The sequence below is a fragment of the Vulpes vulpes genome, chromosome 3 (genome assembly GCF_048418805.1).
Source record: "Vulpes vulpes isolate BD-2025 chromosome 3, VulVul3, whole genome shotgun sequence".
In the NCBI taxonomy this organism is placed as follows: Eukaryota; Metazoa; Chordata; class Mammalia; order Carnivora; family Canidae; genus Vulpes; species Vulpes vulpes.
In genome coordinates, this window is record NC_132782.1 from 37,002,504 (window position 1) to 37,026,437 (window position 23,934).

General features: G+C 37.4%; 1 protein-coding gene across 1 annotated transcript in view; it reads left to right on the forward strand.

Moving 5' to 3' along the window:
• The first annotated feature begins 2,739 nt into the window (after nt 1-2,739).
• SPATA16 (spermatogenesis associated 16) overlaps nt 2,740-23,934 on the forward strand; it is a 168,389-nt gene continuing 147,194 nt past the window's right edge. The window contains exon 1 of the mRNA XM_072751263.1: nt 2,740-3,357. Within this exon, the coding sequence (XP_072607364.1) occupies nt 2,740-3,357 (618 nt within the window). The remainder of the gene's footprint in view (nt 3,358-23,934) is intronic.

Here is a 23,934-nt window from a genome sequence, read left to right on the forward strand (position 1 = left end):
TAAAATATTTTAAAAAAGAAAAGAACAAAAAAAGAAAAAAGATGATAAGGTAAGATACCTGGGAGATACCATGAAAATTTTGGAGTAGGTCACTCACCAGCAATTCTTGTTTATATTTTGCAGTCTATTGTAAGAATGAATAGGAATCCTTAAAATTGAATATTTTGAGCTTTAAATGAGTTTCAACAGCCTCACATCTCTTTTGTATCAGAGATAGTATTAGACCAAGAGGGGAACCTAAGTATAATTTTTATGGTATTTGTAAGAATCCATCTTTATTTGGAATTTAGCCTCATTGTGGTTTATAAATTTTACTCAAAATTTCATACAATATTTAAAAAACCATTTAATGCATATGGGGGGTATTGGAGTCATGCTACTTCCATTTCTTTATCTCTGCTACTGAAAGAAATACTGGTATAAATGTGTATCCCTAGTGTCCATCCACCAGAGATCCTAAGTCAAGGACCGAAGCTTTTACTCAACCCAAATCCTATGTAGCATAAGAATAAACGTAAGGTAGAGTGATTGCCAAGACAGTTTTCCCCTCACCTCTCTGACTAGCCACGTTAGCGGTCCAAGAAATGTATTAGATGCCAGCCATAATTCTAAGAGAAGAAAAAAAAAAACAGCCTTGCAAAAAGTAATGCTGTGTTGATGGGTCCTGTGATGCCCAATCATGGTAATCTTCTTCAATATTGAGCATAATACAGACTGGCAAAAATTTTATTTTTTTAGATATCTTCCCGCAGAGACATATAACTCAGTATAAGTCATTGGGGAAATATTCTAATATTAAACTTTTGCAAATTGGGGCACCTGAGTGGCTCACTGGTTGAGCATCTGCCTTCAGCTCAGGTCATGATCATGGGGTGCTGGGATCAAGTCCTGCATCAGGCTCTTTGTGGGGAGCCTGCTTCTCCCTCTGCCTGTGTCTCTGCCTCTCTCTCTGTCTCTCTCATGAATAAATAAATAAATAATCTTTAAAACAAACAAAAAAACCAAACTTTTGCAAATTAACATCCAAGACCACTATTATTGGAATTATTGGAACGTGATCTTTACTATGAGATAATGTGGACCATCACAGTAGGGTTTTTTATATATCCATGTTTGAATGAAACCCTTTCTGATAACACAAATGTTCAGTGGTAGAGGGAGAAAAGTGCCTGAAGGCTACAGCCATATATACAATTTTGCTTCTTCTTTACTTTATGCAAGAATTACCAGGTCAGAGTTTAGAGTGTTTTAAATGTTTTCTATAGGCAAATTGCTCTCTCTCTCTTTTTTTTTTTAAGATTTTATTTATTTATTCATGAGAGACACAGAGAGAGAGGCAGAGACACAGGCAGAGGGAGAAGCAGGCTCCATGCAGGGAGTCTGATGTGGGACTCGATTCTGGGACTCCATCACACCCTGGGCCGAAGGCACAGCTAAACCGCTGAGCCACCTGGGCTGCCCAAATTTCTCTTTCTTACAAACAAACAAACAATCAGTGATTTTAATAAAATCGTGTTTTGAGAAGCTACTCAAGGCTATCTTCAGTCAGGTACTGTCCTTGTGGTAGATGAGAAGAAGCAAGAAAGTTAGCTTTTATGTCACTGTTGTCCTGTTGTCATCCTCAGCCCTTCTTGTGTTTTCTCTCCTCTTTGTGTTCCATTAGCTATCCTAAAGAACAGCATGCTAATAGAGGAAGAGAGTGGAGTAGTGAGTAGGGAGGTAATAGCATTCCAGGTTGTATTACACAGAGATTAGAAAAACTAATGACCAACAGCATGACATGGATAAGTAACTTAACCTCTTTCTCTCTCAGTTACTTTGGAAAATGCGGTTCTTATTCCTATATACCCTACATAGTTGTTTCCATGACAAAGGCTGAGAGGTAAAGGAATCTAAAAAAAATAGGAACCACCCGTACTACATAATCATTAAATCTCAGGGTATTTTATATTTTGAAATTAACCTAGCATCAGAGACAGTATACAAAAGACCATTAATTATTAAATTTTTTGAACAGTGATGATTTAGGAAAATGTCTCATCTTTATATAAGTACAGCATTGATATCACTGCTACAAAAATACTAATATGGTAGACTTAAGATGAATATCTGGCTCCACATTAATGTGAGGTAGAAGGTCATGTTCTGCTATCAAATTAGTTCTGAATAATAGTTATCTTTAAAGCTGCTTAAACTTGAGATTTTCATTACTAATAGAAGAAATAAATTGAGGAAACATTGTGCTTACAACATTTCTGGAAGCTTTTCAGAGGAAGCAGCTGTGGTTTCTTTAGACTCCCGAGTCTATTATGCAGGTTAGCAGTATATTTTATAATGAGTTCTAGACCACCTGCCTTTCCAAGGAAATTAATATTGAGATGGATTTTTTTTTTGTTCCCAGTGCCTATGTATAAGGTTTTCCTATTCAGTGAGTTTAGGCACCCCATAAAAATGTTCATTCAGTGTTGTTCAGCTATAGATGATTATTTTTAAAGACATCATCTAAATGTGTTTTCAACAAATTCTTGGTGAGTTTTGAGATTGAAACATCTACTTCTCTAGTAAAACTGTCAGCAGACAATGTACGTACAGTTTTACTTTAAGATAATAAACACCTATAATGAATAAAACAAATATAAATGAATTTGACTATAGTCTTAAACCACTGGAACTTCAAAATATTGTTTTAATCATTTTCCTTATTCTCTTAACCCTTACAGGAGTTTGAGGGGGGAATCAATGGATTCAGGAAATGATAAGAATTCGGAGAATACAGTGAATAGGATCTATCCTGATCAACTTGTTCCAAAGATAAATACAAGCAAGAAAATGTCTACCTTAGCAAATCAACCAAACATCCTAGAAATGTCACAAGAGGTTAAGAAAAGTTGTGGAGATAAACAGGTAGAAATCACAAGTGAAAGAATAAAAATGGCAAAGAGCATCAAAGAAAAACAAAGCAATGATTCAGAGAAAGTGGCCTTTAAAAGGAAGGCAGAAAATGAAGAAAAGCCAGCTGGAAAGAAAGAGGCAAAGATAACTGAACTTGACAGCATGTTGATCAGCATGCCTTTGCCTCACATCCCCTTAAAAAACATCATGGATGTAGAGGCGAAGTTGGTCTACGTTGATGAAGAGGACGTGAGGTATGAGTTTGTAGAGTCCTTCATGTCCACTGGCATTCGACCTACATCAAACCAACGTGCTGCTGAAATAGTAGACCCTTTGCATGTACCTAATTTCAACTTCCCGCCTCAGATTGACAAATGGCTTCAGGTAGCCTTAAAGGATGCCAGCTCTTGCTACAGACAAAAGAAATATGCTGTGGCAGCAGGACAGTTCAGAACAGCATTGGAGGTATGGGATTAAAGAATGTACAGGTTGGTGACAAGCAGTGAAATGGCAAGTAGGATGATATTGAGTAGCTCTGATCATACTGTAATAAACACTGATCATGGAGTGAAAATATTGAATGATATCAGGATTATACGATTCCCAGTAAATATAAAAGCAAATAATATATAAAGCAAATAAGATATGCCTACAAATTATATGCCTGTGTGTATTTGACATAGAGAAATCTCCCCAAAACATACGTCATGCTTTTTCTCTGCTAACCAACCCTGCAGTAAATGGTAACATATAAAAATGCAGTTGGTTTTGTAATTTAGATGTATACTTATAAAAGCCATAAAGTTTTAGTACAGTGGTGGTGGTTAGAATATAGATTCTCTCTCTAGAAATAGGCAGTTAATGAGTAAATGAATTTTCCCACTTTGATATGTAGTCTTCATGATTACATGCACCCATCTTTACTGTTAGCAAAGGCTGATAATTTATGCCTGATACTTATTAAAAACAAAGTAGCACCATTTTACTTTATCATCAAACTTCGCTTTCCTTCGCATTCTAGTGAGCTTTATGAATAATTATTTTTCTCTCTGCAAGCAGGTAAATTCGTCAGTATTGTTTATGGCATAAAGAAGTAGCCTGCAGACTAAAATTTATTTGGGAATCACCACTAAAACACAAAATAGGTAGTGGGAAAAATTGTTCCCTCTTATGACTCCTGAAACCTATAAAAAGACCAGAGTGGGTTACTAAAAGTCATATTGACCTGTCTGTATTGGTGACTGCATATTTTCATTAATTACAAAAAATTTTTTTTGCAACGCATTCTATATGTGCTTGGTGGCCCCTGGAGATATAAAAACATGAGTTAAAACATGGGCCTTTCCCCCCAAGAGTCTGGTGAGGGAGGCAGACCAGTAAACAGTTAAGTGGAAATAGTGTAAAGGGACAGTGAATCCACATGAGATAGAAGGCATGAGCAGGAGTCAAGTGTGAGATGTTTGTGCTGGAGATTTAAAGAGTAAAGTGTTATTTCCACTATTACTTGCAGGTTAAAATGACTACATCCACAATGAATTATTAATGGATAATAACAGACAATGGTGTCCCTAAATACTTAAAAAGAAACTCTAAACAGAATAGGAGGCCCAAGGAGATAGGAAGTGATGAGGTAGTGCACAAATAGATGCATCTGTAAATATTTCTGTCCTCACAAAGGGTCGTCTACACAAAGAAGGGAAGAGTAATGCATTATGTAAATTTGTGAACTATGTAAAAAGTGCCAGAAAATTAAGTTATCCACAAACCACTGAGATTCCTATGCTGTCCTTTGAGCTAAAGACCAGAAGCCTCTGGCTGAGGAAAGGATGCTAAGGAAGGCTTCAAGAAGAACCCTGAAATCTTTTCAGGGCCATTTTCCACCGAATATTTTTTTAGGGTGGGGGACCAGGGTTTAAAGGTATAATGGTAAAGATGAAGAAGAAGAATCATTTTAGAAATGAAAAAAGAAAAGTATAAAATAAGAAAGGATATAAACTTCAAATTAAGTCTAGGTAGAAGCAAAAAAATATCTGCATTAACTAGAAGAAAATACCTGGTTTTTCATAAAACCCAGTGTTCAAAATGATAAAATTTGAATCAGCCTTTAATGACCCCAAGATATAACTGTACTAGAAAATGCTTTTGTTCAGATTCTCTCTTATGTGCTCTCTCTTTCTCTCTCTTTATCTCTCACTCTCTTTCTTTCTCACCGTCTTTCCCCACCTCTCTGCACCCCCCCCCCACTCCCCAACAAGAGGTTTTAGGAAAGTGCTGGATGCTGACACTAATTACTGGTAATTAACAAAGGTAATTATTTTGAGACCAAAACTTAGCTTAGACATCTGGTCTAGCTTTTGTCTAATTATCTTGGGAGTTAACTTTGAAATTTTACCTAGAATGTCTCTTAATAAACTAGAGCTGCTGGGAATAGAAAAGATTTTTAACCTCTTTAATGCTTTCTTCTCCTAAATTTAACTTCTTCAATACAGACTGTTCATGGGTATTATTTAATGCATCTCTCCCTTTTCCTTATGTTTTAACACGGCTCCAAGCAGGGTAGAATGGATAACAGACACCAGGACATAATGATAAGGATCACACCTGGAAAACAGATGCAGCAACAAATATTTGAATGTATATAAGCTAGGATTAGGTTTGGCTGCAAGTGACAGAAAACCCCAAAATAACAGTGTCTAAAGCAAGAGAGTTTATTTTTCTTTCATATAAATGTAGGTAGTCAAATGCTGGTATGATATGAGCTCCACATTCTACTTTGTTCCTCAAGCTCATGATCCAAAATGTCAGCTCCAGTTGGTGTGGTCATATCTACGTTCTAGCCAGCCAGAAGTTGGGAAAGGAAGGAGAGAGGCATGCTGTGTCCCCATGAGCACAATTCACAGAGGTTGCACACACTATTTCCATTTCTTTTCCATTGACCCAAATTTAGTCATGTGACCATACAAACCTACAAAGGAGGCTGAAAACTGTGGTCTTTATTTTGGTTAGCCCTAACATCCAGAGGTTGTATTCCTAAGAAGAGAATGGATATTGAAGGATAACTAACAGCTTTCCCATAGAGTGCTTATTACTTGGGAGGCAGCGCAAGGCATATGGAATGCTTGCTAAATGGGCGGTAGCAAGCTGGCGATAGGAGGACACAGAACACTGGTTGTGATTGAAAAAAAACAATAAAAATTGAGGAGAGGCTCTGAAGATTAATTGACATGATACTTCTCAATGTTTTTAATAACCCCACTAGGAATATTCTATTTATATGGTAGTTTCCTTGTACTCTTGACAAATTATTAGCTCCCTTTGTTTTCATAACATGGTCACTACATAGATAAATTTATGATAATATTTAGAATGATTGAGATAAAATGATAAGCAGTGATTCAGAAGAAAACAGTTTAGCTCCCCAAAGCAGTCAATTTTAATATTTTAGGATTTCAAACATAGGAGGCATTTATTTAGATGAACTTGATGAAATAATTTATTTTTTATGCTTTACTTTTACTACATAAAGTTAAACCAGTTCTGTAGGTGAGATTAGTGCTTAGTCCCATGACCTACTCATCCATCTGTGTTAAACTTTGTTAAAATTTATTAAATTTTATTAAAATCAGTCATTATTTGCTCTTCAGTTTGTATTCACATCAGAAGATATACCAATAGGGCAAAAGATATAAGCTGAAGATAAAAACACATTTATATTAAATCACATTTGTATGCCTAGAGTCTTAATCTTTAAAGGACAATTATTATTTTTTTCTATAATCAAAGACCTGATGATAACACAGGAAATCATTTTGATAAAACATAAATCTTTGCTTTATAGGCAGATTACTTAAAAGGTAAAGGAAGAGAACCTTTCACAACATCAGGAGCAGACCAATAGTCCAAGAAAATTTTGTCCTTCTGGCAGATGAAAAAATATGAAGTTCTAGTTTTTCTTAAGCATAAGTACATCAATCATCTGAAAGCTTATTTTAAAAAAACTTAAAATAAATTTATTTAATTTTATCCAGCTTGATCACACATAAAATTACTTTCTCAAGGTTCCTTTCGCAAAATCCTTCTACAACTTCTTTAGATTCAGATTTTTTTCCTATTTTTTCCTCTTTTCTACCTCTCTCTAGAATAAAATTACTTTTCCTTTAAAAAAAATTCATCTCCATTCCTCATACCTTCTTTTACTGAAAACACACATCCCTGTTTACTTTCCCTGCAAACAGAGATCTTTCCTTTATTATTTCTAGTAGTTTTATTTATATATTAGAATGTTTCACCCTTTAAAACCTTAATTTTAGTAAAAACTAAGTAAGCAATTGTGAACTGTTGCATCAGCATTCTTTAGATTGGCAAATTTACATTTTATGACTCCTAGAGACATATGCTTCCTTAGAGTACAATTTCTCCAATGTGGCATAAAATATGTTTACCGATAGATCCAAATATCTTTAGTTCCTTTGTAAAAAGGAAACCAAAAGAGGATAAACCTATGTTCAGTAATTAATTAATGTTTCTATCTTATTTGGAAATGAGCTGGATATTTAATGAATTTAACTTAACTCTTCATTGAACTTAGCCAAATTTTCAGGTTTCAGGTTACTATAACAACTATTTGAAAAGTTCACCTAACATCTTTTTATCTTCCTGATACAGGAAAGACTTAGGGTTTGAAGCTGACGGCCAAGAAAGAATTCTTGAGACGTCTTTGGTGCAAAAAAGATGGTTTTATTAAAGCACAGGGACAGGACCCATAGGCAGAAAGGGCTGCACTGGCTCATTATATACTTTCCAATTGGAGGGGGTTAGGAATAGTGTAAGCCTCCCAGGTATTTTGGAAACAAGGTTTCCAGGATCCTGAGGGGGCTAGCTATTGTTATGAGAGGTCATTTATTATTGTTTAGTAAAAACTCAGGCATGAGACCCTTCAGATGTGTATTGGTGGGTCATCTACTTGGCAGATGATGGCCAACATATATCTTGGGGGTGGGTGATAGAGATAAAAGAAGTTTCCAAAGGAATTTTTATATGTCAAAGTAGACTTACAGGGTCCTCTGGGTCAGGCTAAGACTGCCTTTTGCCCTTAGCAAAGTATCAACATCAAGGCGGTTGAGTCCCTAGAGGAAGGTCACTCAGCCTGTTTCACAGACTTGTCAACGGGCTGTAGGTAGTAAGAGAATTTAATACTTTTTCTTCAGCCTTTGTTTCCCACATCACTACCTACATGTATTTTAACTTACTTGTTCTTGACAATTATGTTTAGATTACCCACAAAAATTTCATAAAACATTAAACAAAGTCAGTCATCCAGAGTATTTTCAGGCCAACAAATTTTAGTAGAGATAATAAGAACTTACTCAATTAGTAAACCCAGGTAGAATAAAAATTTTATGTTTAATGCTGATAACAATAAGGAAATGCCTTAAACTAGCTTTTATGCACTAGAGATTATAACTCTAATAACTTTAATCTGCCTTAAATTAGCTTTTATTTACTAAAGATTAATCCTAGATCATGTGAACTTAAAAATCATTTGTATTAATTTCTATATTTCTGAGAGTTTTAGAATACCCGGTCCTTACAAGCGCTTGCCTTTAAACCAACTAAATTGAGCTCTTTTATAAATTAATTTTGGCAATATCCATCAAGCAGTAGAAAAAAATAGAAAAATATCACACCTACAATACACATAAACACACAGACACAGAGACCTTATAGTTTCATTCAAAAGTTTTAACCATAAAACAGGCACAATAATGTAAAATTCATTAGTTATAAAAGAACAGTTGGAATAAATTAAGTTTATCTACTCAGATTGCTAAAGCTTTTTCTACTAATATTTGGAAAGACACTTAAGATTTGCACTTGACCTTGACTAGTAAACTGGAAGCTATAGAGCAGTTTGTATTTAAAAAAAAAGGGGGGGGGGAGGCAGGAGGAAGGAAGGAATGAACTTTCCCTCTGTCCCCCACAATCTTTTTCCTTCAGTAAGAATTATTACCTCCCTGAAGTTTTTACTTTAAAGAGATGGCCTAGATAAGAGTTTCCATCTCAAAGGCACAGGGAAGGAATATAATAAGTTCCTCCAAGAAGGACTTTGGTTTCCTAAGGCCAATATTTACAAGTCTTTTGAGATAAATGGGGGTGGGGGCATTTTAGGATTGGTTGAAAAGAGTAGGTGAACCTTGAGCTGCCCCTACAGCTGCATTTTTAATGTTGCAAAGATACGTAAGATAGGGACAGCTGTTCTCAATTCCTCAAAGAATTGGCCTACAGCCTCCACGGACACCAAGGGTTGATCCACCAATTTAACTACATTATCTTTTTTAGTAAATTCTTTTTTCAAAGGTCTCAGAAGTTTGTTTTTTTTTTTTTCTTTCTCTCTGGGTATAGAGTTTCATTTTGGCTATGGGAGGAAGCCTAAAAATAAATTCTTATCAGGCTTTGCAATTGGGCCAATTTTTGACCACAGAGCTACTTTGTAGCTGTTAGCCAAGACAAATAGTAAATATTTCTGACAGTACCAAACAACCCCTTAGATTTAAGAGGTGTCCCCAAAGAGGGTGCAAAAGATATTTTAATTTCCTCTTTCTACCCAGTACTACAGAGAGCTGGGAAAGCTGAATCTAGTAAGAATTCTCACCCTTAGCTGGCTTCTGCCAGTTTTTTCAGGATCCCATCTGCAGATTCTGACTGGGGTTTAAAATGGAGAGTGTAGCTCTGATATTTACTAGAATTTGGCAAGGTTTTCCATTAAATTTAATTTTAGTTTCCTTTAGCTGTGTAAAGGAATAATGTAGCAGTTTACCAGAAGATGAGTGAGTCCCATCAATTTGAGGAGGGGCCCATATGGGGGCCTTCCTTTGAAGGTAGATATGGGAGCACTTGAGCTGGTATTTAAAGAATTTGCGTAGCACCTTTGAGGACAATCTGTTTTCCAGTGTCCCAGATGATTACACCTGAGACAACAGTTTCTGAACCAGTGTTTTAATGATGGATTTTTAGGAGGGTATAACGGGAGAGGCATAAATGTTATTTTAGATATCCTTTGTGTCTTTAATTTTTCATCAGTCTTTTGCAACAAAACTTTAAAGTTATTTTAGAGTCTTGAAGCCTTTTGGAAGCTTCTATATACCAACTAAGATAGGTATCCTATTCTGTTTGATTTGGGAGGCCTAGCTTTTAAGTGTATTTCTTAAGTAAACAATCTTATCTAAATAAGACCATAATGGCCATTGTAATTCCAGGTTGTTGTTAGTAAGATTTTGCCATTTTTGTAGATATCTGTCGCTTCTGTGTCCATAGTTCTTAGATGTAAAATGAGCTGCACGCCAAAAGGTGGCACGCTTAACTCTTTGGTTTTTAAGGATCCCGTTTTTATCATTCATTCATTCATTCATTCATTCATTCATAGTTTAGCCTTTGGGTCTCTCAGGGCCAGATTAGTACCTGAAAGGGATGTGCTGCTGGGTTCAGAACTGTGTGATGATGTTTTACAGTGTACCTCATTGAAGTTGGCAGATGACCCTAGTGTCAATCTCACCCATTCTGGATAACCAGCTTATCCTTACATGGGAGTCTTTGGGTTACATGATGAGCACTCTAACAGCCTATTAGTGTTTGACTCTTACCCACCAATTTTTGTGGCTTTTTTGTTTTCTAAGATTCCCATTAGCAATTAGCTTTTATTTCATGTCATACATTAACATACTGGCAGTAACCAACAAACTGGGGACTGGGGAAAGGATTGAACCAGCAAACTTCAACAAATGGGGACTATGGACTAGGGATTCCACCTGAATGGGGAACTGCAAACTGCGACTAACAGTTCCCTCGTGGACCTTGAGATAGAATCAGGGGCTGGGGTGTAGATATTCCTGCAGACTGACCAAGAGAAGGTTGTGCACGCACCACCAGCAGTTCCCACCTTGGAACCTGGGACCAGGGAGAGGATTGAGCCAACAGAACCCAAAGACTGAGGGCTGCAGACTGTTTCCAAACAAATGGAGGACTGCAGCTGTGCCTCCAGCAGTTCCAAGTGTGGAATCTGGGCAAGGATTCCAAACAAACAGGGAACTACCATCAGCAGTTTCCGACATGGAATCTGGAGACTGAACCAAAGTCTGGGGTTTTTTTTACTCAATAAACTGGGAATTGCAGACTGAAAAGCCAGCTAGGTCTGGAGCTCCACACAAAGTGAGCAGAGCTCAGAACCAACAACTAACCCACAGCCCTCCAAAGTGGCAAGAAAGACATTGGACCTAGTGTGTTCACAGGTATCGTGCCTGTGTTTCTCATTGTCCCTGAAGCTGTTGAAGACTTGAATCTCGCTGCTGCCACCAAATCTGTTAAAAAACAAAAATTCAACTGAATAAATTTCAAGATCTAATTGGCTTTATTCAACAGTTCACAAATCTGGCAGCATCCTATCTAGCAATAGAAAGGAGCTCGGAAGGGCAAAAAGCAGAAAAGGGGCAGGAAAAGGAAAATGTTAATAAAGAATGCATTGTTTTTGGCAAGGTCGCCCCTAGAGAATAGAAAGGGTTCATCAGGTGGATTATCTAAATCGTGCTGCCCAGCTAAATTCATGTTGACTGGTTAAAGGTTACATTCCTAGAAGGTTGAAACTGCAATTAGGGTAGGTATTAAGCGGATCTGCTGACATGGGGCTTAGCACAACTGATTCCATTTGGGGCCTGCTATCTCTTTAACAGATGGGACTATTATTCTTTTGTTACTAGTGAAAAAACTAAGTGACCAATGGGTTGAGTAACTTGCTAAAGGAACGACAGTTAGAAATGATAGAACCAGAAGCTGAGCCAAGGATGGTCTAGTTCCCCAGTTAACCACTACGCCTTTGCTACTCTAAGTATGAGTTTGTTGGAAATACCCAATTTTGAGTTGTGCCAGACCTATAGAATCAAGATGCCAGGTGATCCTTGTATGCACTGTAGTTTAAGGAGTGTTGTACTCAGATATGTCAAAATTAACCGATTTGCCCTTCAGTTAAACTTCACGGTATGATTCTTAACTTAAAATGCTCTGCGCCTTCCCTAATTTCAAAAGAAAGAATCTCCTTTAAGCAGTTTTTTTTTCCCCTATAACAATGATTTAGAATTTTTGCATTTCAAGGACCTGTAAATTAAAACAAAAAGTTAGTGGAGGAAGAGAGGATTTACATTGTATTTGTATTGTGTAAGAACATTACAAAAATTATAATCTATTATCATTATCATTATTTTATAAAAATATGGAGCAGTTCAATGCCAAAGGGATAGAAAATAGAAAGGGCACACTCCCAGGGGGCACCTGAGTGGCTCGGTTGATTGAGCATCTGACTTCAGCTCATGTTATGATGCCAATGTCCTGGGACCAACCCCTACCCCCACCCCCGCCCCACAGGGAGTCTACTTGTCTCTCTCTCCCTCTCCCTCTGTCCCTCCCTCCCACTCTCACTCTCTGTCTCTCAAATAAGTAAGATCTTAAAAAAAAAAAAAGGGGGCACACTCTCAGAATGAAGGATATTTTTAAAATAGGCTATATGTTAATTTTATGAAAAGTTAAATTGTCTTTATTTTTCTGTTGTTTCCCCCTTGGATCAGTAAAGTGTTGGTCTGAGAACATGCTTTTGGGAATCATTGTTCTAGAACACATTCCCTTTATGGTAAATGGTAGGTATCCAGTTGATTGAACCTGCACCAGGGCCTTCTTATGTGATTACTTCCAATGTAATGGAATTTGGTATGAGGCAGGTCCATTTTGGAGCCCATCCAAAGGGGTTTATTTAATGAAGTAGCAAGGATATCTCATTATAGGGCAGCCTCACCTATAATTGCTCTGCTGAGAATAATTCTGTAGCAAATCTCTAGGGCATGAAAATGTGGACATCCCAGAAAGCTTAATTTAAATCGATTCTAACACAGATAGTTCTTAGTGCAATATAATCAAGAATTTGAGAGTTCACCAAATTCTTTGAGTGCCTGTGCAGTCTTTTTAAACATCTGTTGATTTGCATATGGATTCAGTATGCATTTCATAAACTCTTGCTGGGATCCAGGCCCTCTTATTCAGATGAGCATCACAACAACCCTTGAAGATGGATATCATCAACTCCATTTTACAGATAAAGAAACTGATACCGTTAAACACACAGAGCTACATACAGCTAGTTTGTGGCAGGGCTGAGACTGAATTCAGGTACCCTGATTTCATATCTGGAATTCTTTACACTCTTGCTTTGCACCTTAGAGTGGGTAAAAATTGTATAGGAATATTACTAAAAATGCAGATCCCTGTGCATTACATTGGCGACGGGCACCAGATACCTTATTTCAAATAAGCTCAAACTCCTGGGACCTCTTTCAGTAGCAAGGGTTTATGCTGTACCATGTTCACAAATGCCTGGCACTGTCCTTCCAGCGAGTCCTCCATTCATATATCTAGTTCACAGAGCCCTGGGTGGCCGTGTGGGTCCAGAGCTGTGACACAACACTGAATCTGGAGTCAGATTATCTGTGTTTGTTGCTGTTTCTGCTGTGTAACTTTGAGCAACAAACACCCTTCAAGTCCTTAGAACACTGTTAAGCAGGAATGATGAAAACTAATACCCAACCACAATGTGCTTTCCCATAGAATTACTCGTTGCGAAACGTGATGAACTCTAAAGTCGCGTTACTGCTGTACTTCTCAAGTACCTGATTTCCTTGAACTGTGTGTATGTAACCGAAAGCCTTAGTACCCCCAAAACATTCTGTCTCATTATTGTTTTAATCCATATCCTCTTTCCCCTTTACCATTAAAAATTTCTAGTCTTCTTTTAACAATACTTGAAATTCACTCAAAGCAAGGGGCCAAGATAATGCATGTTTTCTACTCTGTTCCCCCTTTCAGAACCAGTGATCTAAATCAAACATTATTTTGTTGGTTTTTTTTCCAAACACTATTTTGAACTATTAACTGCTTCCTGCAAAAAAAAAAAAAAAAGTAAGCTTTCACTTAAATGCACAAATTGTTACCCTAGAAATACTTCATTTTTTCTTTTTCTTTTTTTTAGGATTTTTTTCTTTTAAGTTATTCTTGAGAGACACAGAAAGAGGGGCAGAGACACAGGGAGAGGGAGGAGAAGCAGGCTCCATGCAAGGAGCCCGATGCAGGACTCAATCCTGGGAATCCAGGATCACGCCCTGAGCCAAAGGCAGATGTTCAACCGCTGAGCCACCCAGGCATCCCTCATTTTTCTCTTAGTTGTCGGGTATAAACTGAGTGTTGAACTTCATGTTCAGGATTAAACATTTCAGTTCTTGATTGTTGCCATCTTTGTTCTACTCAGGGACACCATAACTAACAAGTATTTAATCATAAAAGGTATTCTTATATGCTAGCAAATTTACATAGCAGGAAAACAAATGCCTTTCTTTACCTTAAAAATAAAATAATAAAATTAGATACATCTCTATAATTAAACATTAGTTAAATAAGATGACCCTCTAGAAAAGCAGGATTTACCATTATAAGAAAAAGAGGTATGTTAATACCACTAACATTTACTAGCTGTTTCAGCCTGTCACAGTCCTAAAGTGCAAGGGATACAAATATAAGTAAAAGTTAGTTTCTACTCTCAGGGAACCAGAGATTAGAGACAAAGGATAGGGCCCATGGCCTACCTTCTAAGACTTAATTTGCATTTTCAGGTTATGCATTTTTAAATTTTAATTTAGTATGTTATTGTTTATATTTAAAAGATTTTGTTTTCCTGAGATGTGTCTTTTAAGTGGACATTTAGAAGGACTTCCTACAAATTTCAGTGTAATTTAATTAACTTTATGTTCATCATTCCCATCCCAGGGAATCGAAAAGATTAAAAGACTCAAGCTACACAAAGGAGAGTTGATAATTGCTAAAAGGAACACAGTATTTTTCAGGCTGAATATTATTAAAAAGAGGAAATGGGAAACATGTCTAAGGCCATTCCTCTATTTGATGGGCTCCTGTTACTATGGAGGCTTTTGGTCCAGTTGGTCCTGGCTCCCCTGCACACCTGAGTCATCTGACTCCTGAACCTGCTTCCCTTTCCTGCGTAAGAGCACAGCCGTTGACACAGTAAGGGAAGGAGCATCAAGTCTGATTTGTAGACAGCACCCGTAACATGGAGAGCTTCTGGGGAGGCATGTGGGGAGAGTCAAAAGAACAGTGGGAAAGGAGGGCTACAAGTGAGGGCTACAAGACATTTACTATCTCAGGGAGAACAGAGTTTTTCCCTAGTGGTGGAGTGTGGGGGGAGGGGTGAATAGGAGCATTTTCAATCAAGAAAATACTATAATTTGTATCACTTTACAAAGGAAAGAAGAATCACATTCCATATAAAAATATTATGAACCTCATAGATTCTTGACATAATTACACCCAGCTAGCGAGCCATTAAATTACATATAGAGATAGATAAATATATATAAATATATATTTATACATATATAAATTATATATATATATATATAGAGAGAGAGATGCCTAAACCCACCCTCAAAGAGTCTGATACAGTTGTAGGGTTCAGACAATGAGCATGCCTGGGGCATTGGTATTTTTAAGTTCCCAGGAATTGAGCAGGTAACAGCTGAGAACTGCAGACATAGAAAATGCTCATCACTTTTTCCCCCCTTTAAAATCACCTACACCATATATGTTTTTTAAAAGGAATTAAGAGAAGTAGTATCTAAACATTTAAAGCTGTTAAAAGGCATCAGAAACATTTAAAGATCATTGTCATGAAAATGTATTCCTTGGAAATTCACACTTACATAATCTTAATCATATTTACTTAAAGAGCAAATTCACTTATTGAATACTTCCCTATTAACACCAAGAAATACATGATACTAAACTCCAGTGGTTAGTTAGTATGTGTCTCTGAAATATTAAGTTTATTGCACTAGTGATGACCTCATACAAAGCAAATTATTTTTTAAGATTTTTTATTTATTCATGAGAGAGAGGCAGAGACACAGAGAGAGAAGCAGGCTCCACGCAGGGAGCCCAATGATCCCAGGATCCCAGAATCACGCCCTGAGCCGAAGGCAGACGCTCAACTGCTGAGCCACCCAGACGTCCCCAAAGCAAATTATTAATCCACGGAAAGCTGAGGGAGATCTTTCCATGAACAGGATCATTTCCATAGTTCACAGGTGTTTCTTATGGATTCCACCCAATGGCAATAAATGTTAGTTTATAAATGTAGTTCACTTTGTTTACATTGTTGTAAATTAAAACCTGACCAACTCAATTATTAAAGTTTTATACAACTAAATTGTATTTCAATTGGATGATTCCATGTTGAGGTTTACACACACACACAAAGATGATTCTTATCCAAATATTAGGTAATGTTGCCCAAATTTCCCCCACTGACCGACTTTCCAAATTTACTGCAAGACTTCCAAAGCCAAATAAAGTTAAAAACAGCAATCCTCTTTTTTCTCCATGCCTTTCATACACTCTACAACGTGATGTTCAGACAGATTCTGCAGGTGCTGCTGAGTAGATGAGATCCACTCGAATTTGTTCACAAAAATGTAACACAGAGTTAGTTCGTGGTTACTCTTTTGATTCAGATTATCTAGAAGAATGGCAGGGGAAATTTTTTATTGCAACATCTAGTTATTTAACTCTTCTGTTGCCTCATTTGACATTCAAGAAAATAGAGAAGGCTCTGTTTCTTCTGTTTCTACCTGGGAGATGATCCTGTTCCTATCAGACAATAGGATATAGTTAGGCAGGGGGTAATATGAAAAGGAAATAGATTTTCATTGTACTGTCTCAGTGTGGTTTCCTTGTTCTGTATGAATCATTATGAATACCTAGAACAGTGGATTCACACATACCTGAATGCCACCGCCAAAGTGTCTTTTCTTTACGGAAATAAATAATTTCCGGAGTATTTGTTTTAGTCAATGATGATGATGTGATGATGATACCAATCTATGAATATGTAATTATTGATTTTGGGGGGGGGAATTTATAGCAAGAAATCAACCACAAATTGTTAGGTGATCGCTTTCTCACTACTTCTTACGATAGACATTTTGCTTGCCGTGACTTAAGTATTGCTTTTAGAGGAAAGCATCAGGGGGATGAGGATATGAGAGGACCAGAAAAAGAAAACTCCAAGGTAAGTAAGAAGCTGCCAGGGTAGAAAGTGCGGAATGAGGAAATACGAAACAGGAAGAGCTGTCAGCTTGCCAGGGGGCCATGCATGGCTTTTCAAGGTATTGCACATTATTCAGGAGGCAACAGGAGGCCTTCCAAAAGGATTAATATGGAGAATGATAGAGTCAGATTTTTATTCTTGCTATATCAATCTAATGAATACAGAGGGCAAAAATAGTGTTCAGTCTTTGGGTTATAATCTATTACTGGATTGTGAAATCAATTTAATGAGTTGTGACCAGCATTTATGCTTAATAGAAATAGAAAGAATAGGATAGGATAGAATAGAAATACAGTACAATTGGACATATTAGAGTTCACAGAATATTGGAAGGGAAGTCTTACATTGTGAAATTTCGGTTTCTGTTCTATAGATCTATCTATACCTATAAATAAAAACACAGGAAGAAGAGTGAGAAATAAATCAGTTGTGTGGGCTCTCTGCTGTGTGTGTTGGGGGTGGGGAAGATGTCCTGTTTGTGATGTAGCATACACTCCTTGCCATGGAACTTGGTCAAAAATAATTGAAAGTCACTGATTTAGAGGCAGATTTGGGGGGGGGTGGGAATAGAGGCTATTTGGTGGTGGTTCGGCACCGCCTTTGATCCAGGGTGTGATCCAGAGTGTGATCCTGGTCCCAGGATCGAGTCCCATATCAGAGTCCCTTCATGAAGCCTACTTCTCCCTCTGCCTGTGTCTCTGATGAATAAATAAAATCTTAAAAAAAAAAAAGAGAGAGACCAACATAAAGGGAGAAAGGAAGGAAAGAAAATTTTTACACATTAGTGGCAAGTGAGAAACAAAGAAGCATTTTCTAAGGATCCAAGTGCCACCAGCTCAGAAATATGAGCACACATAAATGGTTGAATACAATTTTAGACGTATTTTGAAGGCAGTTGGCAGAACAGCACATTTGTTGGATAGAGGCATGTAGGAAGCCAAAAGTAGATAGAGTGTAGACTCATCCATACCCAATACTACCTGACGTGTAACAGGAAAGAGCAATGCGGGCACCTGGCTGGCTCAGTCAGTAGACCATGGGACTCTCGATCTCAGGGTTGTATGTTCAAACCCCACACTGGGTGTGGAGTTTACTTAAGAAAAAGGAAAAGAAACAGAGGGATAAGAAAATCCTGGAGAATGTGAGCAGCAATATCAAATTAAGAAATGATGAGACAAAATTAATTAAGAGGGAATTCTAAGAATAACTCCTCATGGACTGGAGGCTTTGAGAAAATAGCTAGTTACAAAGTTTCTAGAGGTAGCATTAAGAGTGAAAAATAATCTGTTTGGCTGTCAGGGTCTATGGAGAGAACACTCTCAATGGTTATCGCTGTAACTCAACATGGAAACCTTGGTTCCTTGGAATGGGACTACGCACACTCAGTTTAGCAAGCCTGGGGAAATAGTTTGGACCCCAGAAGTTAGATTAACTATATTCATATATATCCTATTTAGAATGTGGACTAAAATTTAGCATGCATATTTTGTCACACACTGGAAAAATTAGTCTTTGGGCTCATAATATGGTGGAGTATATGTTATAATCACAATTACCTCTGTTAAAAGGATAAACCATTATCTCAAACTGACACCTGATTTCATTATATAATCAATTGAAAGCTGTGCTTAAAAAAGAAGCTTGGCTTATTTCTCAACAAAACAGAAGTGAGATTGAAAAGGGAAATGAACACAGTGTCCAAAATACCAAAACCTTCACCTTGGAAGGAAGAGCAGAAATGGGACAATAGTTCAAAGGGAATATAGACTGATGGGCTGATTTTCACTTTAAGAATATGAACACTGGAAGTGGTGCCTGGGTGGCTCAAGCTTCAACTCTTGGTTTTGCTCAGGTCATAATCTCAGGGTCATGAAATGGAGCCTTGAATCAGGCTCTCACTGAGCACAGTCTGCTTAAGATTCTCTTTCCCTCTGCTGCTCCCCACCAAAAGAAAGAAAGAAAGAAAAGAAAGAAAATGAACACTGGACATGATTATATTGGAAAAACTCATAGAAAGAGAGAGAGAGAGAGAGAATAATGGTAATAAAAGATGATTGAAGGTGTGAGATCCCCAAGGACCTATGAACGGATAGGGGAGTGGAGACAGGTGGAACTTGAGGAAACCTATTTCACTAAGACAGGAAGGAAGATATGTAATGGGTGGAGGGTAGGTTGAAATAATTCTTAACTCAGATTTTTTAATTGAGTTGAAAGCAGTTGAGGGATATGAGACTTGAAACCAAAGATTGGATAGACAGCAGAGACAAATTAGAAAAGGGCTATATAGGATTAAGGAAGAGGATTCAGGGCCTCTCCAGGGAAGAGGGATCATGAATCTATGATGATAATAAACAGCAAGGTTCTATGGTTTTCTGTAATGTGCTTCTGGGAGTCCAAAAGTTTCGACTCAGCTGTGAGGCTCCGACAGTGAACTAGCTGAGAGGCTAGGAGGTTTGGTCAAGGAGTAGGACTGGAGTATAAGATTTGAGAAGTTAGGTTCTCTGGGATTGTGCTGCTAAATTAGAAGAACTGAGGCATTGAGGAGTTAAAAAATAAGTGAAAGACCAGCATATTAGATGTTGTCTATAGCTGGATGTCACTTAGGGTGACATCAGGACAACGAGCAAAAAAGAATCATGATCCAGGTGACTACCTTAGTAAATGTGGGGAAATCATCCGGAGTTGGTGGCTAACAGAATTGGAGAGGGCTAGAAATAGCTAGATGACATGGTATCCTGGGATACTGAGCTAAGGGGACAGGAAGGACAAAAACTGTCTATGTGACAGAGGCTGGGGTTGGGGGGGAGGGCGGCTGGGCTCCTCAGGGGGCCTGGCTTAAATGGAAGAATTTGCAAGAATATTCAACCTCTTGATTAAGGGTACCATGTGATCTGTTTATAGCAGGAGGGACCCTGTACATGAGAATGAGCAGCAGCGGGAGGATGATTTCACAGTGGGGGCGGGGGGGGGGGGGGGGGGTGGAAGGGGGAGAGCCGGAGAATGGGGGTCGCGGTAGGAGCCTTTGGGAGTGCCTCATTCAAAAAAGGTTGAACCACACTTAGGGCAGCAAGTATTAATTATCCCTCCCTTCCATTCTCCTGGTCAGTGATCTAACCCAGGCAAAGGTCAGTGCGTAATCCATTTGTGCTCCGTCTTGGAAAGCTCAGCAAGCCTAAGTCTGAAGGAGAAGGAAAGTGTAAGAAAATTTTCTTCTTTTTGTTACTCCTACATCTCCTGTGTCCTTTTTTCTTATGGATATAATACAGCACTAATCAAAAAGCAGTAACAGTTATTAGAATTATGTAAACTGCTGCAATGATAAATTGCTTTTATAATACACCTTTAAGGTTAGTCAGCAGGGTTATTTGTATATTTTTGGCGTGCTCATTTATATTTATTGGATTTTTCTCTTGTTTTTGATATTTGAAGTATTACTGAATAATCGTGTAAGACTACTTAGAAGGAAGCATATTAATACATATAGTGGTGAGCATGTCTTTTTAATGAAAGAGTCACCCTAATTTACCTTGAGTGTTTAAAAAATTAATTTAAAACATTGATAAACAAGAATTCTCAGTGACTTTATTAACATACCGCGTGTGTGTGTGTGTGTGTGTGTGTGCGTGCGCGCTCTGTGCTTTTATTATCCTCTATTTGGGATGTTTCCTAGAGCACCGGTATGAGATAGGGTGAGCATTATTTGTTGGCATGTAAAGTTTTAAGCACAACAAATAAATATCTTTAGATACTAAGCAGAGTGGTGAAAAATAAAAATTAATGCAACAATCAATATTCACACTTTCCAATGCCTTCACAGGGTGTGAATGTTGAAAGCTGGTAACTTCACACCAGTTGGTTCTTTTGTTTTTATTTTAATCTTTTTATAACTTTAAAACTTCACTCAGCAAGGGACTGGAAAAAGATACCCAATGTAGTTTAAAGGGTGGCTCAGCCCGGATACTACTCTCAAATCAGGAATGAACAGAATGTCCTATCATTTGTGTGGGTTATAGGAGCGGCAATCAAGTATCCACTTAAGCAAAAGAAGTAAGTAAAATATTATGCTCTCTAACGCCAGGGACATATGTCATCTTCGAGTACAGGAAGCCATCACGGGCACTAAGGGCTGTGCTCAGCATTTCTGGCTCCAGCAGAGAGTTGTCCTCACAGATGCTTTAGAATTGAGTTATTATATATTTCTCTCCACTTTAGTGGCACGAACACGAAGGGTGCATTCTAACGCAGGTCCCGATTGCTAAGTGATGGATTCAGGCAGAGTTCTCAGAGGGGGCATCCAGAGAACATGAGCTTACACGTGGGAATGCCCATCTAAGGCATCCCACAGGTCTGCTGCTGCCACTTGTTAATTTAGACTGTCAAAGGAAGAATATGGAAAAATGAAAACGAGTGCCAGAAGGCTTAGCTGATGCTAGAGAGAGGTGTAGGTGGTTAGGACAAGCTTTTGACCTCCACTGAAGTGCATCCTGGCGACAGAAACATGCACGGTGGAATCCTCAGGTCAGTCATCAGCTCGCCCACACACAGCATGACTATCACAAGTGGGAGGTGTGCGGGACCACTGGGTGCATTTGTTTTATGTATTCTAAGTTTCTCACTGTTTTGGGGGGTAGGTAGGTAATATATTTATACAGATGAAAATTAAAGAGTTAGAAAGTAGTATGCAGTGAAAAGTCTCCTTTCCACTCTTATCCTCCCTCCCCCAATTGCCATCTACATGGGCAACCATTATTTATCATTTAAGTTAATAAATATAAGAAATGTGGTAGCCCATAATATTCTTTCTGGACTTGACTTTTACTAACTCTTAGAGACCTGTTCTTTATCACTGTGTACAGGTTTCCTCCTCTTTATCATGGCATAGATTGAAGACATATATTCACCATTGATGAACATATGGGTTGTTTCCAGTGCTTTCTTCTTAGAAATAGTGTTACAATTAAATAGAGTGTTTTGCTCTTAGAAACAGTGCTGTAGTTAACAACACATGCCATTTTACATTAATGCAGGCTTATCTGCGGGATATATTCCTTGAATTAGAATCCAAGAATTTGCACATTTGATACTTTAGTAAATATTGCCAAATCAGACACCTATCAGCTGTGTATGAGACCTATTTTCTTTTTTTTTTTTTTTGACCAAACTGGTGTGTTATCAGATTTTATCTTTTCCAAAATCATAGATTAAAAAAAATCAGAGTGTAAGACAAATTTGCATTTCTCATGTGATGAGAGTTGAGAATCTTTTCCTATGTTTAAGAGTCATTTGCATTTGCTTTCTGTGTATTTCCACTTCTGTGTTTATGTACCCCGGTTGTTGGTGTTTGTCTTAAGAGTGCAGTGTTTTAAATTCAAAACAAATTTGAAAAGTTCCTTTATGCAAATAAGTTTTCCCTTATATAATTCTGATAATTCTTTGCAGAGTAGAAGAAAATGATTTCCCTTTAATTTGTGTTGGGTTATAAACTTGCATTAGGACCCAATTACCATCCTTTAGTAATGCCAATGCTGACCTGAGTGGCCATTGCTTACAGTGTGAGGTAAATGTCTCTAAAACAAAGTGCTTGCTCATATTTTCCAGAAATGAGATAGTAGTTAAGCAATAACATCTAGGAAAAAATATTCCTAGTCTATTAAAAGCAGAAAGCTCTTTATTAGTAGTAAGGTTCTTGTATAAAAGCATTATTTCTCTTATATTTGGAGATTGTAAAATCTTTGGCAATTGAGGAATTGTTTGTTACTCAAAATTGTAACATTTTAGATTTTGATGTTTCTAATGAACCAAGTCAATGTCACCTCTCCTAGAAAATCCTTAGAGGAAAAATAAATATGGAAGAGGTTAATAGCTAGCTAAAGGTAGAACTCATCGGGAATATTTATCTAATAATGTGTTTTATAGGTAACAAATAGCACAGTATATTAATTCTGGGTGACTTTCTTCTTGTTAAATTTTGTTGAAACTGTTATATTTTAATTAGTGTCTGGTACAAACCATTGATTTCAAATAGGAAAATAATTTGATTCCTCCTACTACAAATTTTCTCTAGAACAAGAAATAGAAAGACTGCCAATAATGGCCAAGTCAACCATGATACCCAACTTGGAATTCTCTGGTGGCAGTGATTTGATAGAAAAGGCTGTTTTCCCTCCATGACATGAGAAAACCAATGCTGAACTGAGTACCAACTGCCTCCTGTAATGCTGTTTTTTAAAAAATCTGAAATTTATAGATTAAAAGAATTTTAAAATGTACTATATATCTATATTCATTCTTCAACTCTAAGATTTAAAAAAAAAAAGAAATACATCTTTCGTACCCAGAAAAAAAAAAAGGACAATTTCTTTATTGTCCTGAAATTGCAAATTGCTTTGATTTAAATACTTAGAAGTATGGTCTTAACTCTGACTTGTTTTGTTGTTTGTGTGTTTAAGTCAGCATTTATCAAGCGGTTAGTGTGTGCCAGCAGATGACTTATTAGACCTCCGTCAATTCTTACATTTCCCCAAAGAAGTAGAACAATCATTAGCCCCAACTTGCAGGTAAGGAAACCAGGTCTATGGGAAGTCAAATAACTTGCTTAAGATCATCCGTCCAGTTAGCAGCAGAGTTACAGCTTGAACTTAGGTCTATGTGATTCCAAACACATAGTAACTATAACCACTACACAATACTGCCTGCTTAGCAATGGAGTCTTTTTTTTCAGATAAAATTATATCAAACCATGAGTGATATTCAAAATATTTAATAATCAACATAGCCAAATCACTGAACAATCGTAAAAAAGGTGCATGCTAATTTGAACACATACCTACAAC